The sequence below is a fragment of the Halichoeres trimaculatus genome, unplaced genomic scaffold, assembly GCF_033239565.1.
Source record: "Halichoeres trimaculatus isolate MK-OKI-2021-1 unplaced genomic scaffold, fHalTri1.1 fHalTri1_scaffold_18, whole genome shotgun sequence".
NCBI classification, from domain to species: Eukaryota; Metazoa; Chordata; class Actinopteri; order Labriformes; family Labridae; genus Halichoeres; species Halichoeres trimaculatus.
This window is the reverse complement of record NW_027437196.1, coordinates 31,018,848-31,036,539: the sequence shown is the minus strand read 5'-3', so window position 1 is coordinate 31,036,539 and position 17,692 is coordinate 31,018,848. Positions and strand designations below refer to the sequence as shown.

The 17,692-nt window shown below is 40.8% G+C and overlaps 1 protein-coding gene across 1 annotated transcript in view; it reads right to left on the bottom strand.

Annotated features, from left to right (window-relative positions):
• Positions 1–10: 10 nt before the first annotated feature.
• LOC141807265 (uncharacterized) overlaps positions 11–17,692 on the bottom strand; it is a 28,715-nt gene continuing 11,033 nt past the window's right edge. Inside the window, exons 4-20 of the mRNA XM_074693144.1 lie at positions 7,717–7,837; positions 7,548–7,617; positions 7,269–7,372; positions 6,907–7,176; positions 6,717–6,810; positions 6,513–6,580; positions 6,197–6,415; positions 5,999–6,067; positions 5,778–5,906; positions 5,484–5,549; positions 5,294–5,374; positions 4,962–5,039; positions 4,771–4,848; positions 4,605–4,688; positions 4,320–4,406; positions 113–1,409; positions 11–15 (exon numbers count right to left, since the gene is read on the bottom strand). Of these exons, the coding sequence (XP_074549245.1) occupies positions 11–15; positions 113–1,409; positions 4,320–4,406; positions 4,605–4,688; positions 4,771–4,848; positions 4,962–5,039; positions 5,294–5,374; positions 5,484–5,549; positions 5,778–5,906; positions 5,999–6,067; positions 6,197–6,415; positions 6,513–6,580; positions 6,717–6,810; positions 6,907–7,176; positions 7,269–7,372; positions 7,548–7,617; positions 7,717–7,837 (2,920 nt within the window). The remainder of the gene's footprint in view (positions 16–112; positions 1,410–4,319; positions 4,407–4,604; positions 4,689–4,770; positions 4,849–4,961; positions 5,040–5,293; positions 5,375–5,483; positions 5,550–5,777; positions 5,907–5,998; positions 6,068–6,196; positions 6,416–6,512; positions 6,581–6,716; positions 6,811–6,906; positions 7,177–7,268; positions 7,373–7,547; positions 7,618–7,716; positions 7,838–17,692) is intronic.

The window sequence follows — 17,692 nt, the reverse complement described above, 5'->3', positions numbered from 1 at the left end:
AGACGTGTCTTCAATCTGTCCCGAAAAGCAGGATCGGTATGGTACCTCTCCGCAAGACGTGTCTTCAATCTGTCCTGAAAAGCAGGATCGGTATGGTACCTCTCTGCAACACGTGTCTTAAGTCTGCTTTGGAAAGCAGGATCGGTATGGTATAGTTTCACAAATTGGTCTCTCATTTGTACTTTGAATTTGTCATAGTAACTTTTGAATGATGACAGACGTTTCTTGCGATAACTGTCATCTACATATTGGGTTTTTTGTGCCTTTATTCTTTTACAGCGAAATTCGGCGCAGTTGGAATACCTCAGCCTCTCATTTAGATTTTTTTTCAACCGCCTGAGTCCATCAGATGCCACTTTGTTTTTTGCTGGTTCTTGTTTCCTACATGCCCTCCTCTTGGCTTTTCGTCTTCTGTGTTTATCCAGTTTGGAGAGCTTTATTGATGCTGGTGGGAAAGATGAGGAACTTTTCACATGCTCCTTAATTTTGTCTGAGAAAGCTGTCCCACTGCCTGTCTGCAATAAATGTTGAGCAGTTTCAGAAAGCTCATCATGGACCTCAGTACATTGATTGCCTAATTTGGACAACTTTATTGATGACTGTGGGACAGCTGAATAACAATTAACATCCTCCTCATTTTTGTCTGACAAAGTTGTCCTACTGTCTGACTGCAATAAATGGGGAGCAGTTTCAGACAGGTCATCTTGGACATGAGTTCCCATGGACTGTTGAGGAACTTCATTGGGCCTGTCAGCATAAAACCAAACAGGGACAAATTCATAAGTAGCAGAGTCTCCACGATCTCTGAAGAGTTTGTGGAGGTGGTCAGCCAGGTCATCGAGTTCCCTAAAAGTCAGGACGATTGCCTTGCCGTTATAACAGGGTAATCCTCTTTTGTCTCTGGAGTGGGAATCAAAGATTCCATATCTCCCAGACTTGTCATCACGGAAGACTGCAATGCACTCCGGAGCAATCAGGATCAAAGCCTGGCTGACCTCTGCTGACAGACATTCCAGCTGGGAGGCGAGTGGAAGCCACCACTGCTGTCTTCCAGGACTGGATGCTTTGGCTTTCAAATAGCCACATCTGATGTCATCTATGTTGACATTGTACAAATTTCTGTCAGTGAGGACTTGCTTTGGCATCTCCTCAACTGTCAGGTGATTGTTTTGGAAGGTCTTGTCATGAATCAGCTGCTGTTTGATTCCGACATACAATGAGTCCCCCTGTGCCAGGACTTTATCGAGTGCAGTCCTGGTGAACTGACACCCCTCATTTTGGTATGCCAAAAATGTAAGTGCATTACAGGTACACTGATGATTGCGGGAGAAGACCTTGTACCGCTTATCACTCTGGGAGTGGCTGGCCTGGACTGACTCCCAACGCTGAGTCTTGGTTCTGGTTTTATCCTGAAATATTTAAAATTGATCAATTATCAGATTTTTATCACCCTTTCAGCTTTATTTTATAAAGTATTGCAGCCTTACTACTAGCATTTGTAACTAAATTTGCATGTGTTCAAATAATTTGCTCAAATGAAGTGATTTTCTGTGTTAATTCTAATGATACCTAATATAGTTGCAGTTTTAAAAATGTCCTGTAGTTAATTATTTTCAGTGTTTCTTTTATCAATTTGTGTCTTTCGTTTATTTTTACTTATGTATATATACACACACACACACACACACACACACATATATATATATATACATTTATATACGGCGTGCAGATTATTTTTTTAACACTGATATCCGATTGGAATCATTATCGGTTGATACCAAAGCCTATAGTTGGGTCATTTTGGACCGAAACGTCACCACAGTGAGCATTGGTCTGATACTGCAAAAGAATTTCATAAAGCCAAAAAAATTGTGATATAGACCTCAAAAGTCATAGCAGCATAGTCCTTTATAATGTGAAATGAGTAATAGACAAGTGTTGTTTACACATAAACACCTACTTTGTTGACTTCAGATGTTATTTCTGTGAACTTTAACTGTATATTATTCAACTCATCATGAGCAGAGCTTCCATTATAACCCTATAGAGACTCTGTAACAGTACTAAAAAAAATGCCCCAAAAATGGCAACTACTCCCTCCCAAACCCTAAAAAAAACACCAAAAGTGGCAGCTATCTTGAATTTGAAGGTTAAAATAAGGTAAAATCATTATGTAACCCTGAAATATGTATTTCTCAACAAAAATAAGCTCTGAAAACATATATTGTCCATAATTGTAGGTCAAGATTTTCAAAAGATAATTTCCAAGACAGCCATTTTAGATTTTGGCCTCTAAAAAAATTTCCCCGCCATTTAAAAAATACACCCTGGCGAAATTTGTTTTTTAGCCCTCTTAGATGACATATCCATTGAGAAACGGACCTTCGCTCACCGCGGTCGTGTTTCGGTACAAAATGACCCAAGTACCAGGTATCAGTATTGGAACCAGAAAAGTTGGATCAGTGCATCCCTAGTGATAGGTATCATGATTTGTTGTTATCTTTCAAAGATTTATTTCTGCCTGCCTTTCTGTGTATATTTTCACTCATTTTTAAATGGTGAGATTTTTATTTTTAAGAGCACTACTTCCTACTTCCTCCTTGTGTTGTTTTGTCAGGAAAGCAAAGCGGCTTGACTACAGAGTGAATAAGCTCATTGTAAAGATGTTAGCTAGAACAAAGAAAATAGGGCAAAACGGCAGCAAATGCAATTAAATGCTAAAAATTTTGAAGATTGAGTACTTTTTAGCAACTCCCCTGAGGAGGTATCAGATTGGTGTGCCTTGTGTTTGTTACCTCTTGACTTTTTGATGATTTGTGTGGGGAAATGGTGAATTGGCAGTGCATTGCTTTTTATAATGCTGAGTAATCTGAAAAAGAGTGTGATTATTAATCATTTACTACAGAGGTGGAAACAGTAATTTTACTGTTTGTTTTCTTTGTTTTGTCAGCTGTCACTTGGTTAAGGAGCTGGTTTTGTAGAAAAAAGTTACATTTTAAAACCTAGAGTTGAATGCCTGAAAGTTTTCAGTGGGATATGCTACATAATGTTTATATAAATACTAGGGCTGTCATTTTAACGCGTTAATTAGATTAATTAATTACAACGCAAATTAACGCGTCATAAAAATTAACGCAGATTAATCTGGATCCCAAACCCGCGAGGCGTTCAAAGACGCACTTATTTTCAAATGTCGAGCATTTACAAACCGTTTGTCCTACATGGAAAAAAAAGTGGTATTCTCGTCAGATTTTCAAATTTCCGATGGTCCCTGAATGTATCACACCGAGCAACATGCTTTGAACCGAGGGGAAGAGAGAGCGCTGTTAAGGGGACTGCCGTCCACATCGCGTTTATTCACTCGTTCTTTTTGAACATCTACAGACAATCAACCGTTTGCTCTAGCTCAATTCTGTAAAAAAAAACAGGTAATTTAAACGCTTAACTGCATCAAACAAGCCCTGAATGATCAAAAAATGTCTTGTATTTAAATCTAAAGAATTCTTTGAAAATTAGCTTCCATCTTCCTGGTGTCATGTTTCAGCTTGGGGCTGCTCTGCACCAATGAGCAACAGTTCGTGTGTTCAGAGCATGTTAAACTGAGAATACTTCACTTTTCTTTGATCCAAGACTTGAATTAAGTGTTTTGTACATAGTTCCTCACAGTTTTTAGCCTTTAGCCCTGGTTCTCCTGACCTCATAGAAGTATGGAATTTCATATTGCAGTGAAAATTGAGTCCACATCATGTAAAAAATGTGAACAGAAGCAAAAAACATCCTAAAAATCAAATCAGCTTATCTTAGGTGCAGGGCTGTGTAGATTTTGTTAAGATAGAACCATAACACTTTTTTCATTTGTTCCTTATGCCTCACGGTACCTAAAAATGTGTTGTATATATTCCCACCTTATTTTTAAATGTTTTTTAATGTCTTTTAATGTAATTTTAATGTCCTGGAATTCAAATTCTTTATTTTGGGACCTTAAGCAGATATGAGATTAAAATGGGATTAATTAGATTAATTAATTACAAATCCTGTAATTAATTAGATTAATTTTTTTAATCGCCTGACAGCACTAATAAATACATACATTATTTCCATGTCCTTATATCATTCACATTTCTGATAATCACAGTAACTATTATCAACACTGACAGAAGTCGTGCTCAAAGGATTCTCTCTAAATTAATTTGCCTTAAAGTCTTTATACTTTTAATGGAAGTAAACCACACAGACACAAAACTATTAATACTTTATTAAACAATTATGATGCTCCTGAATGTTATATCTAGCGTGTCCATGAAAGATGAAGAACATACCTTTTGTGTCGGTGCCTGGGATGAGGTGGATGCATCCGTCATGAACCAGGGCCACTTGGTTTGGGATGGAGTCAGTGTTTGTTTCCCCTGATAAATGACAATGCCAATGAATGTTCAACTCAAGCAACTTCATGCAGTTAATTAATCACTTCATCACTTAAATCAATTAAACCCAGGACTCTTTTATTACCTGCAGAGAATTTTGATGAACTGAAAAAGAGCTGGTTATTTTAGCATTAATTTTTCATAATACAAAGGCTGTTGAATGTGAAGAGGAAAATTTACCTTCTTCCGTGGAGAAATATCGCAGCCGCTATCTGTGACAGTCCAGGCTTGTCCATCTGGTGAGGGGGTCAGAATCTTGGCCACCTGAATACAGAGAAGCAAAATGTCAGTGGGATGAAGATTTTCTGCCAGATAATTTGTGTTATTGAGGAGAAATAATCATTACCTTTGCAACCGGAGAACAGAGGGGAGTGTCTGTCTCCCCCCAACTGCAGGACAACTTGGTTGGGGGTGAGTCAACCAGCTGATGACAGATGAGAAGAAATATAGGAAATGTGAACTTTTTTTAAAATTATTTCTCAATGAAGACCGTGACAAGGCTGCCAATGTTTAGTGTTTGTTTCAAAGGTAGCTTACATTGTGCACTGCAGTTGGGCAGCTTGGAGGGTGGGGGTCTGGGGTCCTGGGTCGTTTCACTGCTGCCGTAGCAGCTGGCTGTGATGTCAGAAAAAGAAACATCAATTAAACATTAATCATTAAAGTTACACAAGACACCGTCATAGTTGTAAAATTGATGTTGTTATTATTGCTCATCTTGTAGACAAACACGAATATTAGAAAAGTATCAATGTTGTCTGTCAAATTCCAAACCCAAACTGCCATTAATGCTGTGCAATGCACAGAGCCAAAGAGAAAATGAGCAACAACTGCAATCAGGAGAGTAAGGAAAGAGAGGATAGAAAACTTACTGCCTGAGCTGAGGAAGCAGGGCTGAAAGGGCCGTCCCCCTCCGATCTCCAGGAACACGAGGCTGGAGGCGTTCCAGCCTTCTGACAAAAGATCATAGTATAGCATTTTAGATACTGAGGGCAGTGTACTGATCTCTGTGAGGACACTGTGAATCCTGTAAAGTTTGATTTGTGGCAGACAGTAACGTACCTTGTTCGCTGGAGAACGGGGGCAAGGAGGGGTCCTGACCCGGTGCTTAACAGCAGGGGACACCACCTGTGCCAACAAAACAAGAAACCTGTCAAACCAACTTAAAAAGCTATGGAACAAAGTGAAACAATATTTCAGAGAAGCAGACTTCAATCAAAGACCATTGTTTGTTAGTTTGACTTTATTACAGATGATATTGAAAAGCATTTGTAACATTAATTGCCATGAACTACACAACTGAAGTTTTATATGAAAACTTTCTGCAGGAAATAAAATGTGAATCACTCAATTTACCTTCTTTGGTTTTGGTGAAGGCTTGAAGTCCGCAAGGCAACACAGATGAGAAGGAGAAACTTTCTCCATGGCACTGAGGGCTGTGCCGCTGAACCAGACGGGGTTCAGTGGAAGAAAGCTCTCCTTCTCCTGTAAACAGAAAACAGACAGCACTGATTACATTTTATACTGTGAAAAACTAAACAACAGTGTCTTAAAAGAATATGTCAAGAATCACACACCTGCTGGTGAGCCATCCTGAGCTCAGTTGAACCTCTGGACCTAGGAGGTTCCTGAGGATGGCCTGTGTGCTAAGACAAAAAGCATCACATTAATAAAAATGGGAGCTAAACTGTCATTAGTCCTAAAGTCATTTTGTCACATGAAATTCGATAAAGATGACACATATTAAGTTTTAAATTACACTATGCATCAGTTACCTTGCCTCCCTGACGGACCGTGCTCCACACAAGAGGATCAGGGCTGCGTGGAGCACGGATGTTCCCTGTCACGACCAGCTTAGGGATGAATTTCCTAACCGGGAGTGATGGCTTGGGAGAGACCTGAGGTGTAGGACGTGGTGTCTCCAGTTGTTCACGGGCAGCAGACCAGAACAACTGAGCAAGGATCCCCATCCCTTCATCATCACTGAGATGGACCTGCAGAGATTAGACAGTTTTAATGTCAGTGAGCCAGTGACATGGACTGAACTTTTCAAGTGAAGGACTTTGCTTCTCATAAAGCTACTGTACTTACACCATCCTTGCTCCACAGCATCAAATTGCTCAGAGGGAAGTGCTTCTCTGACATGAAGTACTTCACACCTTGAAAAAATGTTTAAAAACAAACATGGGTCATCATGGTACTCACACAGCCATTAAGATGTATGAATTGTTCAAATTTAGTTCATGTCTTTGTTTATTAAATAAATTTACAAAATAAAAACTCTTTCTCTCTTACCCATGCGAGCAGCCACACGGCAATACTCCTGCCGTAGAAGCTCCTGGTGAACGGAGTCTGCAGCAAGTCGTGGAGGAAAGTCGACCACAAAAACCTGCACAAAACAGCATGTGAAAAATTAGGATGAAATTATCACGTTAAGTCACACACGGCAGAGTCAAAAGCTAGAGGATATGCAAGAAAACCTTACTTTAGACCAGCGGTTGCCACAAGTTGTCAGGAGTGTGGCAAAGTCGCCGCCAGCCACATCGACGGTGGTGCTGGTCAGGTTGTTGCTGGGGGCCAAGACGCAGACAGCGTCCGGAGCACGAGGCACTGCAGCGTGCAAGACCTCTGTGCGAATCTCCGAAGCAGAGGCCCCCGGTGTTGACATGAAGCCAAAGCTCAGCTGAGACTCTGGCATCTGGGTGAAACCATCTACAAGAGCGCGTAGATGGGAGTCCCCGACAATGAGAACGAACTGCAAAAGAAATACCACAGCTTTAGCAATCACAAATGCATTACAAGAAAAATTACTTTCTTAAGTAAAATGTACAGTAAAAACAGTAGTACCTTCTTGCCAGGGACTTCAGGAGGGATGACCAACTTGTGGCTGCGTCCAGTGAAGGGCGAAGTTGGCCAGGTGCCCACCCTGTGGCGGTAGCCGGTACCACCGTCTGTTTACAAAAACCAGAGCAAAAGACCATTAAAAAGGGATTTTAATCAAACAGAGGTCAAATAACAATCACTGTTTCCTGCTAGTAAATGAAAACAAGTAAATTGTATTAAATGGGTTGTGTAAAAAACAAAATTAATCAAGATATTTAATGATAAAAACAGCTGCACACTTACGTGCTTGAAAGTTAGCACACGCTTGATCCACTCCCCTGAACAGTGCAGGTGGCAGGGTGCATCCAACCACCTGTTTACAGAGAATAAATTTGTCAAACTTGACACTGTGTGGGTCTGTCACAATTACACTGTCAGTTTAAGTAGCACAGCAGCTCTGCTGCAAACATACATTGTTCCGTGGAGAGCAGAAGCTCGGTGCGTCCTTGGGGACCGAAGTGGGGACAGTGGACGCCTCAGCCCGCCTCCAGCGCTGAGTCTGTGCCTGGGACCGTCTCCCCTTCCGTGGCATCCTGCAAGACACAGAGAGAGAGGGAGGGGGGGGGGGGGGGGGGGGGGGGGCAGACAGGCAAACAACCTAACCTACCAATCTAGGTAGCCTAAATGTAAATGAAATGTAAACTACTGTGAAAATGCAAAAACAACTACAGTAACAACACGTTATATGAAGTAAAGTGCAGTGAGATGAGGTGAAGAGGTGAAGTAGGGTGAGGTGACCTGAGCAAAACAGGTGAGCTGGTTGGCACAAAGCTGTTTGAAGGCTGTCCAAAGGCTTGGGAGAGGTACCGAAAACCAGTTCCTGTTAAGAATAAATAAGTGGTACAATCCATCGACATGGTTAGCCTTTATGCTTAACAGTTTCCCAAGAAAACTCTAATCCAGCTTGAAGTTTCGGTGAAGATCTGAACACACAAAGAAATTAACATTACCTTCTCGCACCAGATTCCTATTGTACACATTCAATATGGTATAAATTTCTTTAATAACAAAAATGATAAAAACAAAATAGTGCTAGCTTGATGCAAACATATATGAAAAATTGCATTGAAATGCTAGTGGTTGGCATACATCGGTACATCGGTTGGCTTTAAAATAGAATTTCAAGCTTCATCAAAGAAACATATCAGAGTTACTCTTTGTAAAAAAAAAAACTGTCAACTCCAAGTATTAAATACTCACAGGGAAACAAAAGAAAAGCTATGTGCAGGGCTGGCCTCACAAGTATGACAAGGTTTCAAACAACTAAGAGTAATGCTTTAACCAATTCAAGACACTAGTTGGCCTACTTCAGTCAATAACATATAACAAAAAAATACATCAACACCAAGTGCTACTTGTGTCTATGTATTTTCATCCAGAGATGCCCAGATCCAGTGACCAATTTCATATTTATTTACTTTAAGCTCAAATATATTTTGTTGACTCATAACACATGTGCAGCTACTTTTTCTACAGGGAAAATTCAAAGGAGGAGCTGACATGGTTAATCTATAAAGAATTAAATCAATAAGCACAATCAATAAGAGCTTTGGTATCAAAAAAATCTTATCAATACCCATCCCTACCAAAGGCTGTCCAAAAGCTGTCAAAAGGCTGTCCAAAGGATGTCCAAAAGATGATCAAAGGCTGTCCAAAGGGTGTCCAAAAGTTGTCCAAAGGCTTGACCAATCTGAGGTGACAATAGAAGGCAAATAAACCTCAATTAGCAAAGATCATTGCTGCAAGCCAGTAAACAGAAATACAAGCAGCAAAACATATCTACAAAAAATATAATGTCTTCCTTGTCTGTATGAACACAGCAGTTGAGATTGCATTTTAATGGTGAAATGGCCTTTTCTGTAGAACTAACATTTTTTCATAGTCGGAGCAACATTAATATGACACAAAACCTGGACAATGTAGAACTATAACCATAGCCTCCCCTAGTCTGTGTTTTTGTCAATAAATGTATCATGAAAAATCCTCGGAGTACATAATTTAACAGTTTTTTCACGAGTAAGAATAGTAAACAAGTCTAAAAAATACTTCTCATGACTAAATACTTAAAATGGTGTGTTATTAGAGAAAAAATACACCAGAAACACAGCAAGAAAATAACTCAGAATGATAAATCCTGATAAACCCTATATAAATTACTCAAAAGTTTGTATGTAAACCTCTCACTAGGCAACTAAATGATTAAATCAATTAATTCGAATGGTATTCTGCTTAAGATATAAGAATTAACATCAAAAAAATGTAATATTGAGTGAAAATAGCTCAGCTTTTCGTTTTTAGATAGACACACACTTTAAAATGAAAATTCTGTTTGGTTAGTAAATGTATTAAAATAAATATATAAGTCATAAATGACATTTGTATTGAGAGGGGGTAAAACAATTAAAATTGTGACTTGAGTGCTGTAGAAAAATAAAAAAATCTGGGATTCCATTTTTCAGCCATACTTTTCAGCCATACCTCTCACTGTGCTGTCCATCAGCTCATCTCAATTTGTGACTCTCACCTCGGGCAATCCAACCTTTACCATAATGTACCATATATCAACAGAAAGCTTGACTTCTGAGGTTTCAGAAAATACTGGAATTATTTGGATATTGTGGAGACTGGAGGAGATAAAGAAGTGTGAATCACAGATGTGATTGTCTATCTTAGGTTACAGCTTTGAAGTAGAAATTTGCTGAGTCAGTTACTGCTGATTCAAAAACTCAAAATGCTAGCAAGTGTTCCGCAATGTAACATAAATAAATTAAAGAAGGTTGTTCTGTGCAGGTCATCAAGTGCACCACAATCTTCAGAGTGGCACAACATCTGCGTGTGTTACTTAAATGGAATCTAAGTGGTGAGGGTAACAGTTTCCATAGCTCTGTCTCTGTAACTTTTTCATCAACTTAGCATCTTAAATTCACCTAATAGCGGCTTTTATCACACACTGCTCGCTAATTCACACTCGGTCGAGTTTATGAGCACGTACGCCTACCCCCAACACACGCGCGCGCGCACACACCCACTGAGCTTTTCTCCTAACCTTTAGCATGTCCTCTCATCGGTTTTTCAATTCAGCGTCCAGTATACATTTTCTAATATTACCGTTAGCATTTTCAGTCGTGTGTAGCACAAAGCTGAACAGCATAAAGCACAAATTAAACATTATGTGGGTAATACAGAGATGCTAAAGCTAGAGGAGATGATAAAACAGTTCACTCACCTCAACGGAGCTCGTTCAAAAGGGGCTGACTTCGCGCCAGCAAAGACTCTTATCAGCGTTCGATACCAACTGGCGAATCAGAGCGCACGGGCGCTGATTGGTAGCTCCCGTTGCTAGGGTCTTTAAACAAAATCAGATCTTCAGTTTCTGATAGGTAGCTCCCGTTGCTAGGGTCGGCGGACACAAGCAGATCTTCAGTTTGTGATTGGTAGCTCCTGTTGCTAGGGTCGGCAGACACGAGCAGAGCTTGGCTGTGTCCGAAATTTACTATTTAGTGAATCTGCCACTTTGTAGTGCTGTCCGAAATCTGAGGTTGTTTCAAAAAACACTTACTCATTCCCTACTCAGTACTTACTACATAGTGAATTAGATGTAGATATAGTCCACTCCATCAGCAACATTAATGCAACATTTCCGACACAACTCGCTCACTCGCCAGCCGCTGACAGGGACGTAATTACGCTCGCGTCTCTCACGGAGGGCTGGGGATTTACAGTTGTAATTTTTTTCAAACACGGCAGAACGGTATTTAATTAAGTGATAACTAGTATTATATTTGGCGTATTTTCTGTAACAGACAAATAAAATAGAAACATTTATTACACGTAATTTTTAGAATAAATAAACCATATATTTGCACAGCCACCTTTGCTGTGTTTGAGATTTACAAGGTCCAGTGAATGCATCACCCGTGATTGATGGTTCAGCAGCCAACGTCCGTGCTGTTCGTTTCTCTGCTCAGAGATGTGAGATGCGCTCGTCCGAAAGTTTAACAGAAAGATAAGTGTTATTCTCTGACAGTTTTTAGTGTTGTTTCATGTTATCAGTAATCATTAATACATTTTAACAAGCTTATTTGTATCCTGACATCACCAAACACTCACACACAATTCTGGTTTCTGGTTTAATTGAGGTTAAATTTTACGTCAACACACTCATGCGCGCTTCGCGCGCACACTTTAATTTATATACCATTCCAACTACAAAACTAAATATCATGAATATTCACCTACATGTCATGGTACATGGGTGAGACTGGCTTGCAGCAGAGATAGACGGTGTGTGTGTGTGTGTGTGTGTGTGTGTGTGTGTGTGTGTGTGTGTGTGTGTGTGTGTGTGTGTGTGTGTGTGTGTTTGTGCGCATGTGCACGCGTGTGTGTGTATGGGTAGGCTGTATGTGTGTATGTGTGTATGTGTGTGTACAAGAGAGTTTGGGTTGGCTGTTTAGGCATAGTAAACAAAAACCTGTGTTACTCTGTCCCTCAATGACCTCATCAGTCAGTAGACACAGCAGTGTGGTTACCATGGTGATCATAATGATGATGTCACTATGAGTGTGATCTGTCAGTTACACTTTGGAACTCCTTTGTATCCACTGATCTACAGCTGGAGTTTTGGGCTAGACATAGGTCCGAACAAACTGCATTTATGCTGAAACCCTAAGGGCTAGAAGAAAAACAAAAACATTGTGAGAATCTGGAGACTCTGATGAACAAGATGATGTGTTTTACAAGATGGTAGGATTAAAATAGACCGCACGAGGGCAATTTTCAAATGTAGTTAGGAATGAAGTTGATGAGAAATATAGGTCAGATTTTAACATTACTTCAGATTACAGGGATGTGACGGTATCACTCACACTGAGGCGTTTTTTGGCAAAACAGTACATTTTTGGGGTAAAATACTCCCTTTGTAAGAAGCAGGAGATGTCAGGGAACGTCAAAATGTAGTTTTTATTTATCTGCTGTGAAGACTTTGGAAGTTATGACAATTCATTGGAGAATGCTGCAACCTGTCATCAGCCGCCTCTCTCACTCTACTTTCAGACATTCCGCACTCGAGGAGCCAAGGTTTCAGGGCAAAAACCAAAAAGTTTATGTTGCTTCAACAGTAAAATCTCAAAAACTGTAATAGATATCAAACAAGTACAGTCATACTCTTAGAGCTGAAAGATCTGTGAACATTTTAAAGCAAAAATGGTGCCTGTAAGTGGAAGTATGCCAAAGTCTTAGCATCTCAAAGTAAGTGGAAATTTTGGGCAGTGAGAGGGAGAGATTCCTAGGTTCCCCATTCATTCTCTATGAGGGATTTTTCGCCGTTTTTGGCCAATAAGTCGGCCAAAATTTGGCGAATTGGTGAAAAAAATAATAGCCCACCATTCCCGGCCGAGCCGCACATTTTGTTGTATAATTTGTGGGGGTTTTCTCAAAGCCCTTGGAGGAGTAGCGAGCCAAAGTTTTGGACGGAAGATGAAGAAGAAAAAAAAAAAAAAAGAGGCGAACGGAAGAGCATTAGGGGCTCGTGGCTTCGCCACGAGCCCCTCTCCTGCATAGCTTGCTATGCAGGAGAGGGGCTCGTTCGAAGCCCGAGCCCCTAACTAGAAAAGCAATTTCTGAAGAAATTGCGCTGTGAATGCAGAATGCTGAAGCAGCTTGCGCTGAACTGCTAATGCAACAAAAGCTGAACCTGAATGACTGAAGATATGTCTGAAAATGGTTGAAAAAGTCTTGAAAAGCTTGCGCTCAACTGCTAATGCAGAATGCTGAACATTAATGACTGAAGGTTTGTCTGAAAGTGGCTGAATGAAGTCTTAAAATGCTTGCGCTGAACTGCTAAAGCAAAATTCTGAACAAGAATGGCTAAAGTTATGTCTGAAATCATTTGAATTAAGTCTTGAAAAGCTTGTGCTCAACTGCAAAAGCAGAATGCTAAACATGAATGACTGAATTTATGTCTGAAAATGGTTGAAATAATTCATGAAAAGCTGGCACTCAACTGCTAATGCAGAATGCTGAATTAGCCTGCCATGAACTCTTGGATGAAAGGAAACTAATGGATGAATCAGTTAAATGGATAAAGGAATTTAAAGTTGAAATGGCTGCATCTTTTCAAAATTTGAAGCAATTAATTAAATTTTAAAGAACAGTTATGGAAATAATGACCTGACTGAGGGAAAATGCAAGTCTCATCTCTGAAACGTTGTTAAAATGAAATTCTGTGTGTCCTGTGTGTAAGTTTTTAATCATGTCAGCCTTTTAGCTGAGGCTCATCTGAAGCCAGATGTTGCCATGGTGATCATTGTTTACCAACTGCCATCAGAGAGCTGGTGGAGTCTGTTGATTCCCAACACATTTCCACTGAAATCAGGGTGTCAAACTGCCTACAACTGTGACAAAACCAAAGGGCCGATCAGAAAAATGATCACACCGTAGGAATCCTGAGACCCAGAGGAAGCTGTCTGTGTTAATTTCATGTCTAAAGATGCAGAAATAGGCCCATGACAGCGATATATAGATGAGAGTAATTTTACTGATCTCTGAGAAAACCCCTCAGGAATTAACATTGGAGTACATGGGTGCGGGAGCTGACTTTGCCCGACAGTTGGTCATTTTGTGAAAAAGGGCTCCATCCTTTTGCTTTAAAAACAACTTTGTCAGAAGCAGGACAAGACTACTTACATGCTGAGGGCTTATTTGTGTTGATAGCTCAAAAAATGTGGCCAAGAGAGCAGTTTACCCAGAAGTTTCTCAGGTCTTGTTTCCCCCTCTCCGTGCTCTGTCGTTTGAATCTCCCACTCTGAGCTAAAACATTCCGTCCAATACACACCAATGTTAAATGGCTCAGAGAGTTGAAAATCTTCATGACCTTTGAAGGGTCATTGTGAAGTAACTATGAATGCTAGGAAACATTTGAAACCCACTAAATGGAGCCAAAAGATAGCTGAATATTTTGAAGTTTGAATGGAGTTTGTAGCTGAATGTATGACTGAATGAGAAGGGTGTGAAGCAGGCTGAAATAATTTCCTGAAGGGAGGAAATTTTGAAAATTCCGCATTCATCTCTATGGGACCGAAATTTCGTAAAACGTTGAATATCTCGGAGAGTATTTGTGAAAAGTTTCTGAAGAGTCATAGCCCCCTTGTCCCCACTGAAACACACGTTTTGAAGTTTGAACGGTGAAAATCGGTTGAAGTTTGCAGAAGTTTTAGCGGTCCAAAAAAGCGGGCGGAAGAAGAAGAAGAAGAAGAAGAAGAATAAATTTTTTTGTCACAGAAGAACATATGCTGTGAATGCATTACTGCATTCACAGCAATAAATTTTTTTGACACAGGAGAACATATGCTGTGAATGCATTACTGCATTCACAGCAACTAGTGTAGGGCTTGATGATTTCCCTCGAGGTGAGGAGGAGGTGAGGAGGAGGAGGTGAGGACGACGTGCTGGTTCTCGGATGTGACCTGGGAGGTGACGACGTGGACCTGCCCTTCCATCCATAGTTGTTGGGAACGTGGGATCTATCTCTGGTGGGATGGATGAGCTAGCCGTGCTAGCCCAGCGGCAGAGGTCCTGTTCACGGACGTGGCTGACGGAGCTGATATTGGACGCCAGCCCCACATTGGAGGAGCTTCGCCTGCTGTGAGCAGACAGGATCCAGGAGACAGAGACTGAACAGACTGCTGGGGAGGCTCAGTCCTGGACCCTGTGGAGGTGGAGACTGGCTGGGCTGGAGAGTGTCGGACCAGTAGTGGACAGGATGTTGTCATCTAATTTCTTATGGACCTTTTTGCACTTTCTATACTCTTTTTTACTTTTGTTTTCTTAAATGCTGCGGTGACTCCTGAATTTCCCCTCGGGGATAAATAAAGTATTTTCTATTTCTATTTCTACTTCTATTTCTATTTCTATTTCTATTTCTATAAATCTAACTAACCCACCCAAGATCTCTGGGGCATTGACCACGATTTACCAATAAATGCAAGATTGTCTTACACAAGTTCTGAGGCTGAGGGTGAGAGAGGAGGCGACGACAGAGGTGGCTGAGTCCCGCTGCAGATGTGGAGGGTGATGGAGAGCTTGGTTGCAGTCACAGAAGGTCTGTTGCAGGTCAGCTGAGTGTCACGAAGATGGTGTCCGATGAGTGGAGTCCAGTGGCAGTGGCAGCTGGAACAGCGGCGATGATGCTGGGCGTCTGGTTGAAACTTTGGCAGAGTTCCAAAGTTGACTCATGCAAGGAAAGCAGTGAGCAGCGCTCGTCTCCTGATGTCAGCTCAGCCTGGAGAGTGTGGAGCCGATGAGTTTGGAGCTGGAAGGTGCGTGCCAGTCGCTGGGAGCAAAGTTGTTGATAATGTGTGAAGGTTCAGGAGCAGAAGAAGAAGAGCCTTCTGGATGAAGGAAGGAGGAAAAGAGAAGAGCCTAGCCTTCTGGAAGAAGGATGAAGAGAAAAGGCCTTTGTGTAGAAGGATAGAGGAAAGAGAAGAGCCTGGATGAGGGGTAGAGGAAAGAGCCAATGTTCTTGTCCTGGGGTGGAGTTTTACTCAGCTTTTCCCGCCGAGTCAGTGAGGTCACTTTAGGCTGACGCCCCTCCACGTCTCATCTTTCTGCATGTAGATCAGATTGTCCCAGAGATCACTAACTATAACTTTAAACTGTAAAGACATTCCCATATGTAATAGTCAAAATCACATTTCTTATGATTTAAGCTTCACATCAAGACTAAACATGACAGGTTTTCCTCTTTAAGAACCCAATAAAATAAAAACCAAGATATTACAATGGGAAGACAGCAGTTTCCACACGCACATTATCAATGATTCTCATTACACAGTACATGTTTGCAAAGGTGAAGATGTACATGTAAGTCTTGGTGTAAAAACATCGTTTTTGTGCTGTTCTTAACTGTGTGAATCAAAGAGTCTAATGAGTGGAAGAGTCTTCAATGAATGTTGGCACCAAAGTGTAGTTGAGTGATGTGCTGTCACAAAAGGTTCGATGAACGGTTCACAGTGTGGCAACTATAGCGAGTGGAGGAATACTAGCTTACACTTGTTTACAAAGATTTTCCAGCACCGGGCAACGCCACCCTGGAAATTTCAGCCAGAGATTCAATTTCTTTTGCTTTTCCCTTTTAAAGCACACACTGGTTCGTGATACTCATGATTGGGAGTGCTGTGCTCCCAAGGGAGCACAGCACTCAAAAGGAGGGGATACTGCCCCCCAGATCACCAGCACCACCACCGGTCCTCAGCAACTGAAAAGGGAATAAAACAATTAGTGGGGTCAAAAACAAAATAATAAAGCAATTACACAAAAGTAACAACATTATTCTAACTGATTTGAAAGTTAACAATTAAACCATACAAATTAACCACACAAATTTAACATGAAAAACAACCTACGATCAAACAGAATAAGAAATTACACAACGAGAACCCCCAAATCAAATAAGACAACTAAACTAGAAAGTATAACTAAGTCAAAATGGTCCTAAACCAAAAAGAAAACCTTGTCTAAACAAAAAGGGCAAACTTATACAAATATAACTAAACAAAAAGGCGTATAAATCCCCACCACTTAACCACACACTTAAAATATAGGTTAAACTCCAGATAAAAAAAATAATTGGACACTGTCTGTCAGAAGAGGCTGAGTAGCCTGGCAAGTCGATTAACGTTTAGCCATTTCGCTAATAACAGCAGATAGTTAGATAGAGACTTCTGCTGGCCAGCAAGGTTTTATTTTCCTTTGCAAAGAAAAAGGTCAGTCAACACGCGAGCGGTCAAAGTGAGGAAAAGACCCCGAACCTAGTTCGAGCTCAACATTTATGCTTGAGAGAAACGCCCCAAAAGGAACTGTTCACACCCCTCTGTCTGCTAAAGGAATCCACATTGAGATCAGAGGCCTAGACGTTGGGCTGAAGGTGTGATGACAAAAGGATCAGGAAGCTTATTGAAGAATCAGGAGATGGGGTGTCTCAAGGAAGCAGGATGTGGGGCGTCTCAAGCAGTGAAAACAAAGACAATAAAATTACTATTACGCAGGCTAATAGAAAGCTAACTCGCTTTCAAACACAGTCACAGAAAGCCAGCCTGCCTCCAGCTAGCCTAGTAGATGGCTAATTTACCTGCAGCTAGCGTGATAGAAAGCTAATTTTCCTGCAGCTAGCCCAATAGCTGACTAATTTACCTGAAGCTAGCCTAGTAGATGGTTAATTTACCTGCAAACATGATAATAGAAAGCTAATTTTCCTGCAGCTAGCCTGTTAGAAAGCTAATTTACCTGCAAACAGGCTAAAAGAAAGCTAACTTGCCTTCACACAGGCTATTAGATCTGAAATTTACCCGCTCTCAGCTTACCGTCGGCCTACTGTCTGAACAGAGCAGAAG